General features: G+C 48.5%; 1 protein-coding gene across 1 annotated transcript; it reads left to right on the top strand.

Annotated features, from left to right (window-relative positions):
- Positions 1 to 3,095: 3,095 nt before the first annotated feature.
- LOC141025728 (uncharacterized) lies at positions 3,096 to 6,994 on the top strand. Its single transcript, XM_073501642.1, has 3 exons — positions 3,096 to 4,224; positions 5,539 to 6,811; positions 6,931 to 6,994. Exons 1-3 carry the CDS (start codon positions 3,096 to 3,098, stop codon positions 6,992 to 6,994), a joined length of 2,466 nt encoding a protein of 821 aa, XP_073357743.1.
- The last annotated feature ends 4,442 nt before the right edge of the window (positions 6,995 to 11,436 follow it).

Below are 11,436 nucleotides of genomic sequence, written 5' to 3'. Positions count from 1 at the left end.
TATTTAGTAACACTAATATTCTAGAATAATTAGTTTGACCATTGTTTGACCACAGTTTGACCACAATTTGAAATTTTTTGAATTTTTTTGCCTCTCCAGATCTTAAAAGCCGCGTATCTTTTTTTCTGTTAGGTTTTTGAGGATTTTGAAAATGTTTAACGGGGATCCCCTAGTTAAATTCGGATGTAACGTTTCGAGTAGATGATTTTTCATATAAAAAACTTTTTCATCCGAGTTCGTATGCAAAAGTTATGCCCATTTTAAGAAATTCCAGAGAGATTTTGCAAATAAAGTCGAAATTCATATTTGTTACTTTTCCCAACAACTAGACCACATATCACATGAGAAACTTATTTTATTTTATTTTTTTGACATTTTCATCATTTTCTTTTGTTTTTTCTAAAACTGAAAAGGCGATCCACAGGGGGGGGTAAGAGTTCGAAAATGAGGCCTCAAATCCCATTAGTCGCGGTTGGCCAGACCAACCGGGACTAAAGGTCTAACCTTTAGTCCCGGTTGGTCTGGTCAACCGCGACTAAAGGTTCGGGCCATTAGTCGCGGTTGGCCAGATCAACCGGGACTAAAGGTCTAACCTTTAGTCCCGGTTGGTCTGGCCAACCGCGACTAAAGGCCTTCGGGCCAGCCTGAGGACCTTTAGTCCCGGTTGGCCAGGCCAACCGGGACTAAAGCCCCTCCCGTCCGCCAGCTGTCGACCGAGCGCGCTGGGCCCAGATAGTTGGTCGCGGGTCTCCTCCCGAACCGCGACTAAAGACCCCTTTGGTCGCGGTTCGATTATTTTGGGGACTAATGGGGGCATATGGAAGCCTCTTTTTCTACTAGTGCCAGGAGCAAGGATTACTGTATCTTAATTTCTCAGCATCTCTCTAAAACAGGATCAGTTCGTCGCGTCTGGGCTGGCTGGCAGCGCTCTCGTGAAGGAAGCTGGCACCTTCAACTCACCTTGTTCGTTGGGCACATCGACAGCCCTGATCGAGAGCAGAATGTCATCAGGGGCCATGCCTGATGAACACGAAGCAAGTTTGCGCCTCTGTACTTGCAGGTGATCCATGCACTGGACTTGTAGTGGCGCTTGAACACTAGCTGAATCTGTGGTTTGGTTCGTGCGTCTGGATACAGTGTGACACGTTGTGTCGGATGAAGGCGGCGAATCGGCCTCAACGTGAACACTAGTAGAAAAAGAGGCTTCCATACGCCCCCATTAGTCCCCAAAATAATCGAACCGCGACCAAAGGGGTCTTTAGTCGCGGTTCGGGAGGAGAGCCGCGACCAACTATCTGGGGCCAGCGCGCTCGGTCGACAGCAGGCGGACGGGAGGGGCTTTAGTCCCGGTTGGCCTGGCCAACCGGGACTAAAGGTCCTCAGGCTGGCCCGAAGGCCTTTAGTCGCGGTTGGCCAGACCAACCGGGACTAAAGGTTAGTCCTTTAGTCGCGGTTGGCCAGACCAACCGGGACTAAAGGTTAGTCCTTTAGTCGCGGTTGGCCAGACCAACCGGTACTAAAGGGCCCATCAAACTCCCCCCCCCCCCCCCCCCCGTGGACCGCCTTTTCAGTTTTAGAAAAACCAAAAGAAAATGATGAAAATGTCAAAAAAATAAAATAAAATAAGTTTCTCATGTGATATGTGGTCTAGTTGTTGGGAAATTAACAAATATGAATTTCGACTTTATTTGCAAAATCTCTCTGGAATTTCTTAAAATGGGCATAACTTTTGCATACGAACTCGGATGAAAAAGTTTTTCATATGAAAAATCATCTACTCGAAAAGTTACATCCGAATTTAATGGGGGTAACCCTGTTAAGCATTTTCAAAATCCTCAAAAACTTAACAGAAAATAAGATACGGGGCTTTCAAGATCTGGAGAGGCAAAAAAAATTCAAAAAATTTCAAATTGTGGTCAAACTGTGGTCAAACAATGGTCAAACTAATTATTCTAGAATATTAGTGTTACTAAATATTTATTTCAGTTTTTTTTAAATTTTGGTCAAATCTGTCAAACTGTGGTCAAACAGTGGTCAAACAATGGTCAAACTAATTATTCCAGAAATATTAGTGTTACTAAATAATTATTGTTTTTTAAAACAATAGTTTCAAACTCAAACAGTGAAATGTGTCACTTCATGCTCAAGCTAAATTCCTGAGGGTCAATAGAATTGACATCCTACTATTGTCAGGAAAACAACAAGTGCAGACTTGGAAACGAGGGAGAATAGAACCCGGAAGTTAAGCGTGCTCAGGCTGGAGTAGTGAGAGGATGGGTGACCGTCCGGGAAGTTAGATGATTTGGAATGATGAGGGGTGATTAGAGATTAGAGGATAAATTGAGCAGTGATGAGGGGTGGTGATTAGAGATTAGAGGTTAAAATAATTCAGAAATTTGAAAATAAAAAAAAATTCGTAAAAAAACCAGGTTTAGGGGGGCTAAAACCCTAAACCTGCGGAGGAGGCCTTTAGTCCCGGTTAGCCACGAGAACCGGAACTAAAGGACGGGCCTTTAGTCCCGGTTAGCCACGAGAACCGGGACTAAAGCCTTTAGTCGCGGTTCGTAAGAGGCGCGACTAAGGGGGGGGGTCTTTAGTCGCGCATATTTAGTCCCGGTTGCACAGCCGGGACTAAATGCCTTTGCGAACCGGGACTAAAGGCCCATTTTCTACCAGTGGAACGAAGCCAAGCATATGATCCGTCCATGGATGGGTGGGGGTTTTGTTTAAAAGTTTGGGCCGTGAACTGCGTGAAGCAAAATTTTTGAGCGATTTAGCTCCTGTGCCTGGTCCAGATGAATAGATATATGTATGGATGGATCATGCATGTGGTCAGTTGGCCTGTGTTCTGTTATATTTTGTTATGTCGCGGTGACTTTGCTACTGCGGTGTTAAACGTGATGTATAGTTAGGATTCTGGTTGTTAGGCTAGCTGTAGATAAGGGCAGATCACGCCATCAGTTGTAACCCTAACAACCTTGTACTTATCCTTTGTACGTACGTGTATAAATATACGAGGAGGCCGGTGGTCATCATCACGGCAAACCATTCGTTTTGACTTGGTATCAGAGCAATAAGATCTAATCCTACCCACCATGGCCGGCTCCAACGCTGCTCCCATCACCAACACTTCCGGCGCCCTTTCCACCGTCAACGCCAGCACCCTTGCCGCCGACTCCTCCTCCTCCGCTCCAATCTCCGTCACCACTCTCGGCAACCTCATCACGCTGCGCCTTACGCGGGACAACTTCCTTCTGTGGAAGACTCAAGCCGTCCCTGCCCTCGCCTCGAACGGTTTGTTCGGCTATGTTGCCGGCACCGAGGAAGCGCCGCCGCAGACCCTCATAGAGGGCACTGGCGATGCAGCTGTCGAGGTCGCCAACCCGGAGTTCCTTCGCTGGTTCCAGAAGGATCAGCTCGTCATGATCGCGCTCCTCGGCTCCATGACCGAGGATATACTCGGGCAGATGACCCAGCTCACCACTTCTGCTCAGGTCTGGACTACTCTTCATGAGTTGTTTGCATCACAAAATCGTGCTCGTATCATGCAGTTGCGCTACCAGCTATCCAATCTGAAGAAGAAGGACCTCACCGCCTCGGAATACTACCGCAAGATGCGGGGCTTCGCCGACGCCATGGCTTCCATCGGCAAGCCGCTCGACGATGACGAGGTGCTGGGCTACATACTCGCCGGACTAGGTCCTGAGTTCGAGCCTCTGGTCGCGTCCATCACGGCGCGCAACGACCCCATCAGCCTCAGCAGCTTCTATGCCTTCTTCCTCAGCGCCGAACTTCGCCTCGAGCAGCAGGCATCGTCCGGCAACATCCATCCGTCCGCAAACGTTGCTGCGCGCCACATTGATGGTCATCGTGGCGGACAAGGCGGCCAAGGCGCACGCGGCGGACACGGCGATCAGGGCGGACGTGGTCGCGGAACGCGCGGCCGCAGCAACGGCCGGACTAACCTGAAGTGTCAGGTCTGCTCCAAGTTCGGCCACGACGCCCTCCACTGCCGCAACCGGTTCAACCACGCCTTCCAGCCAGAAGAGCAGCGTGAGCGCTCCGGCAACGTCGCCAACACCGGCCCAGGAGGCTCGTACTCCGTCGACACCGACTGGTATGTAGATACCGGCGCCACCGATCACCTGACGAGTGACCTGGACCGTCTCAGCTTCCATGAGAAGTATGGTGGCAAAGACAAGGTGCATGCAGCCAACGGAGCAGGTATGTCTATTGCGCATGTTGGTCATTCCACTATTCCCGGTTTATCCAAACCTCTGCACCTCCGTAACATTCTGCATGTTCCACACATCAACAAACACCTCCTGTCTGCACAAAAACTTGCCTATGATAATCATGCTTTTGCTGAATTCTATCCTGATCTTTTTCGTCTTAAGGACCAAGCAACGAAGGCGGTTCTTCTTCAAAGTAGATGCCGCAATGGTCTCTACCCGGTGCCAAGCTACAAGCAGTCGTCGCTCGTATCTGGTTCTCAAGCTCTCTCCAGCATCAGGCTATCTTCAGATTTATGGCATAAAAGATTAGGTCATCCGTCCAAAAGTATTGTCGATTCAGTTCTTAGGTTAAATAAATTTGCTTGTGCACCATCTACCGAGTCTAGTGTTTGTGATGCATGTCAGCGCGCAAAAGTTCATCAGCTACCTTTTCGAGATTCTAATCATGTCACTTATACACCTCTTGAAATTATTCATTCGGATGTATGGGGCCCTGCTACTACTTCCGTTGGTGGTTTTAAATATTATGTGAGTTTTTTGGACGATTATAGCCGTTTTACATGGATCTATCTCCTTAAACGAAAATCCGATGTTGAACAAGCCTTCTACACCTTCCAAAAACATGTTGAACGCATGCTCGATGCAAAAATTAAAACTGTTCAGACGGACTGGGGCGGCGAGTATCGCCGTCTCTCCCACTATTTCCAAAAGGAAGGCATTGCGCACCGGGTTTCCTGTCCTCACACCTCACAACAAAATGGCATCGCAGAACGGAAACATCGTCATATCGTCGAAACTGGCATCGCTCTTCTCGCTCACTCCTCCCTCCCCGTTCGGTTTTGGGACGAGGCTTTTCTCACCGCTTGCTATCTCATAAATCGCATGCCCACTCGAGTCCTTCAAAACTCCACACCAGTCTCTTGTCTTTTTGGCGATAAACCAGACTATACATTTCTCCGTGCTTTCGGTTGCGCTTGTTGGCCGAACCTGCGCCCTTATAATAACCGCAAGCTAGAATTCCTGTCTCGGCAATGCGTTTTCTTGGGATATAGCTCCATGCACAAAGGCTACAAATGCTTAGATCGCTCTAGTGGTCGCATTTATATTTCTGGTGATGTCACTTTTGATGAACAAGTGTTTCCGTTCTCAACTAGCTCAGTAGTGCAAAAGTCCTCACCCATTCTTTCCACGCCATCCTCTTTTTTTCCCATCACCGAGCCGGCTCTAATGGATGATCGCATGCGCAGATATGACATGACCTTGCTGCCTGATGCTTCGTGTAGCTCGTCTTTGTCTCCTGCAGGTACTCCCCAGGAGTTCACGTCGCCATGTGCGCCACGTAGCAGCCATACAGACGGGGGCCATGCAGATGTTTCAGCCGGACCCTCGGCCGTTCTCGTCACACCGCCTGGATCGCGCAGCCCGGCTTCTCCTGTCAGCCGGCTTAGTCTGACGCCCAACCAGGCTGACGACGTCGACCCGGCCTGTTCGTCCACCGGAACTCCAGCGTCAGTACCGCCGGCGACCCCGTCGTCCGATGCTGCCGCGGAGGCTGAAGTTGCTTCGTCCAGCGCCCTGCATCCGATGATGACTCGCCTTCGCAACAACATCGTCAAGACGCTCGTGCCAAGCGATGGCACCGTCCGCTACGACCCTCGCCGTCGTGCGTTCCACGCGGAGCCTCGCTCATTTCGCGCCGCCCTTGCCGATGACCAGTGGCGGCCCGCGATGGAGTCTGAGTTCCAAGCTCTTCAACAAAACAAGACATGGTCATTCGTGCCTCGACCTCCCGGCAAAAATGTTATAGGCTGCAAATGGGTCTTCAAAGTGAAGCATAAGGCAGATGGCTCCCTCGACAAGTTCAAGGCACGGCTCGTCGCGCGCGGCTTCACTCAGCAGTACGGGCTTGATTACTCGGAAACATTCTCTCCGGTAGTCAAACCTGCCACCGTGCGCCTCGTCCTCTCGCTCGCTGTTTCCCGTGGCTGGCACTTCCGTCAAGTGGACATCAGCAATGCTTTCCTTCACGGTGTCCTCACTGAAGAAGCTTACATGCAGCAGCCCCCCGGCTTTCAGGATCAGTCACGGCCAGACTATGTTTGCAAGCTCCACAAGGCGTTGTATGGCCTCAAACAGTCCCCTCGTGTATGGTATGCCCGTCTTAGTGAGCGTCTTCAGCAGCTTGGGTTTCATCCGTCAGCAGCCGATACATCTCTGTTCATCCTTGTTGATCGAGGTGTCACCATCTACATGCTCGTCTATGTGGATGATATCGTCATCGTGAGCTCATCTGCCTCTGCCATGCATAATCTGCTTCAGCGACTCTCGGATACCTTCCCTGTGAAAGACCTTGGTTCTCTGAATTATTTTCTCGGTATTGAAGTACTTCACAATTCCGGGGGAATGACTCTTACTCAGACAAAATACGCCCTTGATTTGCTGCAGCGTACTGATATGGTGAATTGCAAAGCAATTTCAACACCCATGTGCACCCATGAGAAGCTCACTCGTGATGCTGGACATAAACTGAATGAGGATGAAGCTTTCAAGTACAGAAGCACCGTTGGAGCTCTTCAGTACTTAACTTTGACACGACCGGATCTCTCGTTCGCCGTGAACAAAGTCTGCCAGTTCTTGTCAAGGCCCACTAATGTGCACTGGGAAGCTGTTAAACGCATCTTGCGATTTGTGAAAGGGACAGTTGCGACAGGCCTGACCATCAGGCGCTCGCCATCAACTTTGATCAGTGTATTCACTGACGCTGATTGGGTGGCTGCAGCGATGACCGAAGATCCACCAGTGGTTTTGCTGTCTTTTTTGGACCAAACCTCGTTTCATGGAGTGCGAGGAAACAACCGACAGTCTCGCGTTCATCCACCGAAGCCGAATACAAGGCGCTTGCGAATGGAACTGCTGAAGCCTCTTGGATACAATCCTTGCTGAAAGAGTTGCACGTTCCGCAGCCTCGAGCACCCATTCTATGGTGTGACAACCTCGGTGCCACGTACCTCACTGCAAATCCGGTGTTTCATGCTCGTACTAAACACATTGAGGTGGATTTCCATTTTGTGAGAGAAAAGGTGGCCATGGGTGCACTTGACGTCCGGTTCATTGCCTCTGCTGATCAGGTAGCCGATGCATTTACCAAACCTCTCACGAAGGTCATGCTTGAGCGGCTGCGCACCAATCTCAACCTTGTGTCAGGATGAGATTGCGGGGGAATGTTAAACGTGATGTATAGTTAGGATTCTGGTTGTTAGGCTAGCTGTAGATAAGGGCAGATCACGCCATCAGTTGTAACCCTAACAACCTTGTACTTATCCTTTGTACGTACGTGTATAAATATACGAGGAGGCCGGTGGTCATCATCACGGCAAACCATTCGTTTTGACTTGCGGAGACAATTAAACTGGGCGCATGTTCTTTGGTCTTACTGCCACCAGTATGTTGTGAACTGAATCGTACGACCATACATGGTTTCAGATGTGTGATCAAGGAGAAAGATTACGTGGTTAAGGAAATTCAAAAGGAGAAATGCATCTGATCTTCACTTGTTTGCAGAACAAGAACGGGTTGCAGAAGGCAAAAAATGAATTTTGTAGTCTGTCAGACAACCTCTGGGCCATCCTGCACCAGTGTGAAACCAGGCAGGAACACAACCAAACTGAAGTGCTTGCCTCCTTATATTGCTAAAGGATGTAGCGGTAAACAGATCCTGTTCAAGTAAGGTCATGCTACAACCAGCCGTGTCGCCTTATAAACCACTCCAGCGTCCCTGAAACTGGCGAGGTGGGACTAATTGAGTGTTGTTGGCACATGCAGCAGCGTCTCCTCAGGCAGAGCTTGGAAGGAAGGAGGTTAGTGGCCCATGTACAAGGGCACGAGAATTTGCAAAGCCCAGCCCATCAGAGAAATGTTCAGCTGTGGAGATTTTGAACGAGTTTAATATATGGCAAATGCTGCATAGCCTCTACTTTTCATACCTAGTTTTGAATGATGCTTATTGTAACTTATTTTAAGGCAGCTAGTCTTTTGTTTTCTTTAGCTTTTATATATATGCCAAATTAAATTACAGTCGGCCATTACCAAAGTAGCAGACACATTGCAAGGTTTGAAAGAAGAGAGGAAAAAAAATGTGACCGATAGAAACAAAACTACTCCCTCCATTTGTAAATATTTGTCTTTCTAGAGATTTCAACAAGTGACTACATACGGAGCAAAATGAGTGAATCTACAGTCTAAAATATGTCTATATGCATCCGTATGTGGTAACCATTTAAACCTCTAGAAAGACAAATATTTAGGAACGGAGGGAGTAGATGAGAAAAATGGGCGTGGTGTAAAGCTCTTTCCTGAAGCATCTTTTTGTTTTGCTGAGTCCGTTGTTCAGAAATCCAATAGTATTTCCGTGGAACGCTGCTTCCTGCAACTCGACTTGATCCAATAGTATCAGAAATCCAACAATCAAGGTGTAGCACGGCCTCTGGTCGCCGTCCTTCCTCAGCGGGGAGCACGGCGGTGTCATCCTTGGCGCACATGCATGACCGGCGATTAGTGACGGCGCGGCACGACACGGCTTATGCTTGATGCGCAGCAGCTGAATTGCTATGGATGAATGCATAAGAGGGACCAAAAGACTGAAACCCACTTTGGAGCATGGCTTCCTGTGCAACTCGATGGACCACACAAAGAGGCGGGGCATGCTCATCGTCGGCGTGCAGTTGAAGAAGAGCATGGCGCGAGCTCAGCCAACATCGCACGAAGGCTCGGTGGACTTGAGGATCATCTCCTACACCGTTGCTACCATGATACCAACATCGGGCGTGACAACAACCCGATGATGGCAGTAACAAGGATCCCAATTGCGTGGGTGTCTGGCACGCCATCGAAGAGGAAGCGGGCATGCGCATTGCGTCGAGCCCTTGTGACGCTACTCAACACAAATGCCAACAACTTCTATGGCATGGTATAGCAGGTCACTGGCATCCTCGCACCTGTCAGCCCATATGCCGAAGCATTGTGTAGGGGGAACATGCTACAGAACAAAATTTTAAGCTACACGATCACACCTAGGAAAACTATAAAGAGGTGGCTAATGATCAACCTCACCAACTACCAAAGTAGCGGAAGCAGTGTAGAAGTTGATGAAGTGCGACGATTCCATAGCTAGCTTATACCTTCCAACCATGAGAATTTCTCTGAGAAGATCCGCCAATCTAGAGTCGAAGTAGACCCGCCGATTTAGAGTCGGAGTAGACGACCCTCCGACGTATCCACGCGTTTCGAAGTAGTAATCCATCAATACTTTGGTCTAGGAAGAAGAGCTCATAGAAAATTAGAGAGAAATTAGCCTATCGATGCTCTGGAATAATTAGAAGTCTAATTCTAGTTAGACCGAAGGAGAGATTAGAGCGAGTAGGTATGCTGGAGGGCTCGTCCAAAGGATTGGTTTGTCTCTAAGGGGAGCCCTCCCCACATATTTATAGGTGGAACAAGGGCCAAAGGGGTGGCCGAGTTAGCGAGGGAGATGAGTCCCTTCGTTGGTTCGGCTGAAACATGTGGTGGACTCCTCCTCCCCCAATTGGTTTTGCCCCTTCTCTATGCAGGGGGAACCCCCATGGGTACCCTTTTGGTCCATGTGGGAGCAATCCCCTTGGGCTCGGCCTAGGGGTTTTTCACCCTATAACCTTCCGGACCTTCCATAAATAGAATGAACTTTTCTGCACACTTATTATACGCTTTTGGGACTCCCGAGACACTTTCGGATCCATCTGAAACACTTTTAGAACTCATTCTCTCACACTCTATGGTCTCCTAGTTGTCATATAAATTATTATCATTAAGCATGTGACACTGAAGATTCAAAAATAAGTGGACATGACCCGGAACATCTTCCGGTCAATATTTAATAGCGGAATCTTGACACTGATGACTCTATATTTGTCCCATTTTTAAGGCATGCCCATCATGCATGGTATCGAGTTTATACTCTTTTATTATGAGAATTGCATAGTTTTTAGTTATTGTTAGTTTTTATTAGAAGAAGACATCCATATCATAGTCCACCTCCATCCTTTACTCGAACTCCCCAACAATACCCCGCCTCATCCTCCTAACAATCACCATTTTCCAACCCTATAAACCTCTTAGTGGAGCCAATGGACCTAGCAACTACGCCACCACCCTTCAATGATGTGTTGATATGCCCGATGGGTACAAATTGGGCATTGGTACCCATTGGGTACGAGCACGGGCATGGATTTGTCCCCGATGGGAAGGGTAAGAGTAGAATTTTATACCCATATGAAACATTGAAATGGGTATGGGATTATTGTACCCGCACCTTACCATACTCATTGCCGTCCTATGTGCGTTCGTTCTGTGCTAGCAGGCCCGGGTGGTGCTAGTTCTTTTACTGCCCCTAGCATCCACTGCCATGCTACAGCTGACCCCAAGTGGTGTACTTTAGGCCAACTCCAACATGCGACCCCAAACGAACGTCCGTTCTGTCCGGATTTCGTCCTTTGGGGATGGGGATGGGGCCGCCTGGAACACCTCAGTGAAATGGTGTGTCTGAACATCGTAATCGCACTCTATTGGATATGGTGCGATCGATGATGTCTCTTACCGATCTACCGCTCTCATTTTGGGGCTATGCTTTAGAGACTACCACATTCACTTTAAATAGGGCTCCGTCGAAATCCGTTGAGACGACACCTTATGAATTATGGTTTGGGAAGAAACCTAAGCTGTCGTTTCTAAAAGTTTGGGGATGCGATGCTTATGTCAGGAAACTTCAACCTGAAAAGCTCGAACCCAAGTCGGAAAAATGCGTCTTCATAGGATACCCTAAGGAAACCATTGGGTATACCTTCTACCTCAGATCCGAAGGCAAGATCTTTGTTGCCAAGAATGGGTCCTTTCTGGAGAAAGAGTTTCCCTCGAAAGAAGTAAGTGGGAGGAAAGTGGAACTTGATGAAGTACTACCTCTTGAACCGGAAAGTAGCGCAGCTCAGGAAGATGTTCCTGTGGTGCCTGCACTGACTAGAGAGGAAGCTAATGATGATGATCAAGGTACTTCGGATCAAGTTACTACTGAACTTCGTAGGTCCACGAGGACACGTTCCACACCAGAGTGGTATGGCAACCCTGTCCTGGAAATCATGTTGTTAGACAACGGTGAACCTTCGAACTATGAAGA

The sequence above is a fragment of the Aegilops tauschii genome, chromosome 6 (genome assembly GCF_002575655.3).
Source record: "Aegilops tauschii subsp. strangulata cultivar AL8/78 chromosome 6, Aet v6.0, whole genome shotgun sequence".
Classification (NCBI taxonomy): Eukaryota; Viridiplantae; Streptophyta; class Magnoliopsida; order Poales; family Poaceae; genus Aegilops; species Aegilops tauschii.
The sequence above is the reverse complement of the archived record's forward strand: the minus strand, read 5'-3'. Positions and strand labels throughout refer to the sequence as shown.